The sequence below is a fragment of the Sphaeroforma arctica genome (assembly GCF_001186125.1).
Source record: "Sphaeroforma arctica JP610 unplaced genomic scaffold supercont1.499, whole genome shotgun sequence".
Classification (NCBI taxonomy): Eukaryota; class Ichthyosporea; order Ichthyophonida; genus Sphaeroforma; species Sphaeroforma arctica.
The window spans coordinates 23,034-27,558 of record NW_014040059.1 but is presented as its reverse complement, the minus strand read 5'-3'; the positions used below and the strand labels follow the sequence as shown (position 1 = coordinate 27,558).

At 41.6% G+C, this 4,525-nt stretch overlaps 2 protein-coding genes across 2 annotated transcripts in view; both read left to right on the top strand.

The window, feature by feature from the left end:
• Positions 1-629: 629 nt before the first annotated feature.
• On the top strand, positions 630-1,847 carry SARC_06776 (actin-3; the record flags this gene model as incomplete). Its single annotated transcript, XM_014299304.1, has 1 exon — positions 630-1,847. The coding sequence occupies one exon, from the start codon at positions 630-632 to the stop codon at positions 1,758-1,760; it is 1,131 nt and encodes a 376-aa protein (XP_014154779.1). The 3' UTR covers positions 1,761-1,847.
• A 1,865-nt stretch (positions 1,848-3,712) lies between these two features.
• Positions 3,713-4,525, top strand: part of SARC_06775 (hypothetical protein) — an 8,518-nt gene continuing 7,705 nt past the window's right edge. The window contains exon 1 of the mRNA XM_014299303.1: positions 3,713-4,449. Coding sequence (XP_014154778.1) covers positions 3,970-4,449 — 480 coding nt within the window. The 5' untranslated portion in view covers positions 3,713-3,969. The remainder of the gene's footprint in view (positions 4,450-4,525) is intronic.

Genomic DNA, 4,525 nt, shown 5'->3' with positions numbered 1-4,525 from the left:
GAGGAGTGAAGACTGAAGCGAGATAAAGTTTTATATATTAAAAACATTCTGTTTGATCGTGCCTAGTTATGATCAGCCACATTTCTTTACTCTACTACTGATGAGGGGCTTCTTTTAAACTTTTTAGTGAAAAGTGAAAACAAAACTATTTATTTCCGATATGCGCGCGATTATTCGCTAATCTTCCAATCAAAAGGCACGAAGCCTCTCAAATAGATCGGTGTAAATTGTGATAAAATATCCAACAATTATCATACCAGTTCAGAATGCTTCCTATTCCTGTTTGTGAGAATGGTTGCTGGATGCGTCGTATTTTGTTTCTATCGTTCATGTGTAATCGTGTGACAACCAACACAGGCAATGATTGTTATCTGAATATCTTACGTTGTGCTATTGCTGTCCAGCGATAAGTGGAATAGATAAATTGTTAGACAGCGATGTGCGCCAGAACAATATTGTGTTCAGAGACATATGCGAAAGCGTATGCATATTATAACAGTAGAAAGTAGTAGAAGAAACTGAACTGAAGAAAACTAAAAATATTATATATTCGAATGCACTGGGACAAAACACTTCAGCCTTACCGATCCTTAATATTAATCACTTGGAAAGCCCCCTCACTATAAATCATGTGCGACGACGAAGTAGCTGCCTTGGTGGTAGACAATGGGTCTGGTATGTGCAAGGCCGGTTTCGCCGGAGATGATGCTCCCCGCGCTGTATTCCCCTCCATTGTTGGTCGACCCCGTCACCAAGGAATCATGGTAGGTATGGGACAGAAGGACTCATACGTAGGTGATGAGGCCCAGTCCAAGAGAGGTATCCTCACTCTAAAGTACCCTATTGAGCACGGTATCGTGACCAACTGGGACGATATGGAGAAAATCTGGCACCACACCTTCTACAACGAGCTTCGTGTAGCCCCCGAGGAGCACCCTGTGCTTCTTACTGAGGCTCCTATGAACCCCAAGGCAAACAGAGAGAAGATGACTCAGATTATGTTCGAGACCTTCAATACCCCCGCCATGTATGTTGCCATCCAGGCCGTACTTTCTCTGTACGCCTCTGGACGTACCACTGGTATTGTACTTGACTCTGGAGATGGTGTTTCTCATACCGTCCCCATTTACGAGGGCTTCGCTTTACCCCACGCCATCCTGCGTCTAGATCTTGCTGGTCGTGATCTTACCGATCACATGATGAAGATTCTCACCGAGCGTGGTTACTCCTTCACCACGACCGCCGAGCGCGAAATTGTGCGTGACATCAAGGAGAAGCTAGCATACGTTGCTCTTGACTTCGAACAGGAAATGCAGACCGCTTCTACTTCTTCGTCGTTAGAAAAAAGTTATGAGTTACCTGATGGGCAGGTCATCACCATTGGTAACGAGCGTTTCCGTTGCCCTGAGGCGCTATTCCAGCCCTCATTTCTAGGTATGGAATCCCGTGGTATTCACGAGACTACCTACAACTCCATCATGAAGTGTGACGTTGATATTCGTAAAGATCTATACGCCAACACTGTGCTTTCTGGAGGAACCACCATGTTCCCCGGAATTGCCGACCGTATGCAGAAGGAGTTGACTGCCCTGGCACCTTCTACCATGAAGATCAAAATCATTGCTCCCCCAGAGCGTAAATACTCTGTGTGGATCGGTGGATCTATCTTGGCCTCACTATCTACTTTCCAGCAGATGTGGATCTCCAAGGAGGAGTACGACGAGTCTGGTCCCTCAATTGTTCACCGCAAGTGCTTCTAAATTCTTGCTCGCGTTTCGTAACAAATGATCATAGGGCTTTGCATTTTCTGTGAAAATCAAAGACAGCAAAATAAAAAAGGAAAAGGGAAAACTACTATGTATCCATAAAGGATGCACTTACATGTTTCATGATAGAATGGTACGAATCATCATATGGTGTATTATGGATGGACTTGCGTTGTTCTCACGCTAGATAATATGAATCTTACATACGGTGTAGATTAGTTGTTTTTACATCGCAAGTTTTTATGACGGCTATATTCGAGATTGGGACGTGTGAAGAATTCGTACCCAAACGAATCTGAAAAAGAAAACAGATGCATCATTTCGTTTTATTGAGTAAATTATACTTGGGCATTTTCGGCGTGCTTTAGAAGTGCGTGTGGTACACACAAAGAAATAGTATAATTTACAAACACTCTTAAATAGATTTGGTCATAGCACGGAGGTATGGCGCGCAAAGACTCTGACGAATTAAATGGTTGTCGTTACCTGCTGATTTCATCGTCGATTCGGTTAGAGATAAGAGTAGTACACACAAAAAATCACAAACACCCGCACACGCACAGTCTCATATTGAAAAAGAGTTTGTTCTCTAAAAAAAAAAACTCGCTTTTCAAGACAAACGAATACCCATTGAATACTCTGCATCGCCGTATGTATCGAATAGAGTTGACCGCTTTTGTATCTACCATTATAAAGATTCTAGGCAGCCAATAATACAAGTATGAATACTTTGAGGTTGGTTAATGAACGATGAACAAAGCGAATCTCTATTCGACCACTTGAATTACACTGCAGCAGATGTGGGCTTGCTGGCCGTATCAGTCATCATGCACATGTATACGCATCACCTTAGCGACATGATGAACTAATAAATCTAACACATTCATTTACCAATTATAGTATGGCGCAATAGCTTGTGCAGCCTTTTGACAATGGGTCCGATAGGACCTACGACGGGCCTGATTGTTTCTATCAATCACCGCAAGTGCTTTTAATCTTAAATATGAACTGATGCACGCTAAATATGAATAGATGAGCAACACGAATAAGGACAATTATTCCGAAACGAAGATTTCGGCTTGTCGCGAAGTCTATATCTTGTCCGCGCTGGAAATATTTCAGTACTTCAGTTGAAAGTCTTATATTCGCGGCTGTAGTGCTCCTTCAATTGTTTATATAATAGGCCAGTTTGAAACCATACCTTAAACGAGTGCATCGCACCTCAGATGATGTTGATATTGTTTAATCCAGGTTGTTTTACAACCCTAACCAGCACGATTCTGATGTTAATTATAATTATCCACATCCTTTTCCTTCGTGGCAATCAGGTCTTTCGGTTGCGGATACCACAATACGTGGTTCACTACATGATGCTTCTACGCAACACTTTACTATACCATGATTCCACACAGTGTGTCTGACACGCTCTCGATTAGCATCATCGTGTACATTTATTGTTTTCAATGATAGGTTTCCGTCTACCATATCCTACTACAGAAACTAAAAAAACGATTGACCTATGTTGCTGTCCATGTTTTAGTATATAACTCTAAAAACAATGCATGTACGGTACATCTCAATTACTGTACTCCAGAAAAGTCGAAAACGCATACATACGACATAATAAAGTTTGCAAGAATTAGAAATCTAGTCAAGGTAAAAAATTGTACGAACGCAGATGCGTGGGTATACGTGTGTATTCTATCAAGAAATGTACGAATGCAAACCAAAGCATATATATTCATATATTTAACCCTCCAACTTGGCATCCATAGTGTTTTCAAACCAATGCATATGTCCCTCCTGTGGTGACTCATCACTTTTCCGTTGTATTTATATATATTATATTACCACATTTTGAATATTTGGGCTTTTCGTCTTTTGAGTGTGAACAGATTTATTCCTAAATACACGCATAAATAAATACACTACAAATAGTTCGCACGAATGATTCCATGCCAGAAACAGGGCTATTCTCCGGATACATGCTATGCCTGAGGGCTCAAAATCTAAGATATGTAATATGTAAATAGAAAATTTAGGTATTTAGATATTATCAGGTTTACGACCACGTAAAAATAGCTACAGAATAGTACGTTGATATCACATGAAAGTGTTGGATATCATACTGTACAGGTGCACTCCTTTATAATAGAAACCGATATACATTCCACAGTGAGAAAAAGTAAATATCAAGCAAATCATGTCAGCCATGTATTTACATAACTCTACAAGGCACAGGTGGCTATTATCGACGCCGTTCACGTGGTCGAGCGGCACACAGCCGACATGTGGATTGTCAGTCAACCAGCACGGGGCCAGATTACCAGGTAACCACTACACTGCCAGGAAAGGTGTATCTACAGCCCAAACATATAAAGGTGATGATATAGGCTTACATACTGGGGGAGGGTTAAATAGGCAACTCGGACGACTGAGACAAAGGGCTCTGGAACGTGGGGAAATAAGTCCTGCAATGGATGAAATGCTTAAGAGGGAGTTGGAAGGAAGACGACGCCCCAGAACATTCAATAAGCTACCTATTGCTAAAGAGTCGTTTATAGTGGAGAAAGGTCTCGGAACCACCTACTGGCCGGTTCCACTGACAATAAGGCCATCAAATACCGGTCAGTTTCATAATCTTTTGCTCGACGCCGCGAAAACACCCGTCAGGAAAACTAGGGTATGAACCCCACCTGTTCTGTAATCAGATAGGGGAAACGTAAAATATGCATATTAACTCCAACACCAATCAGTTA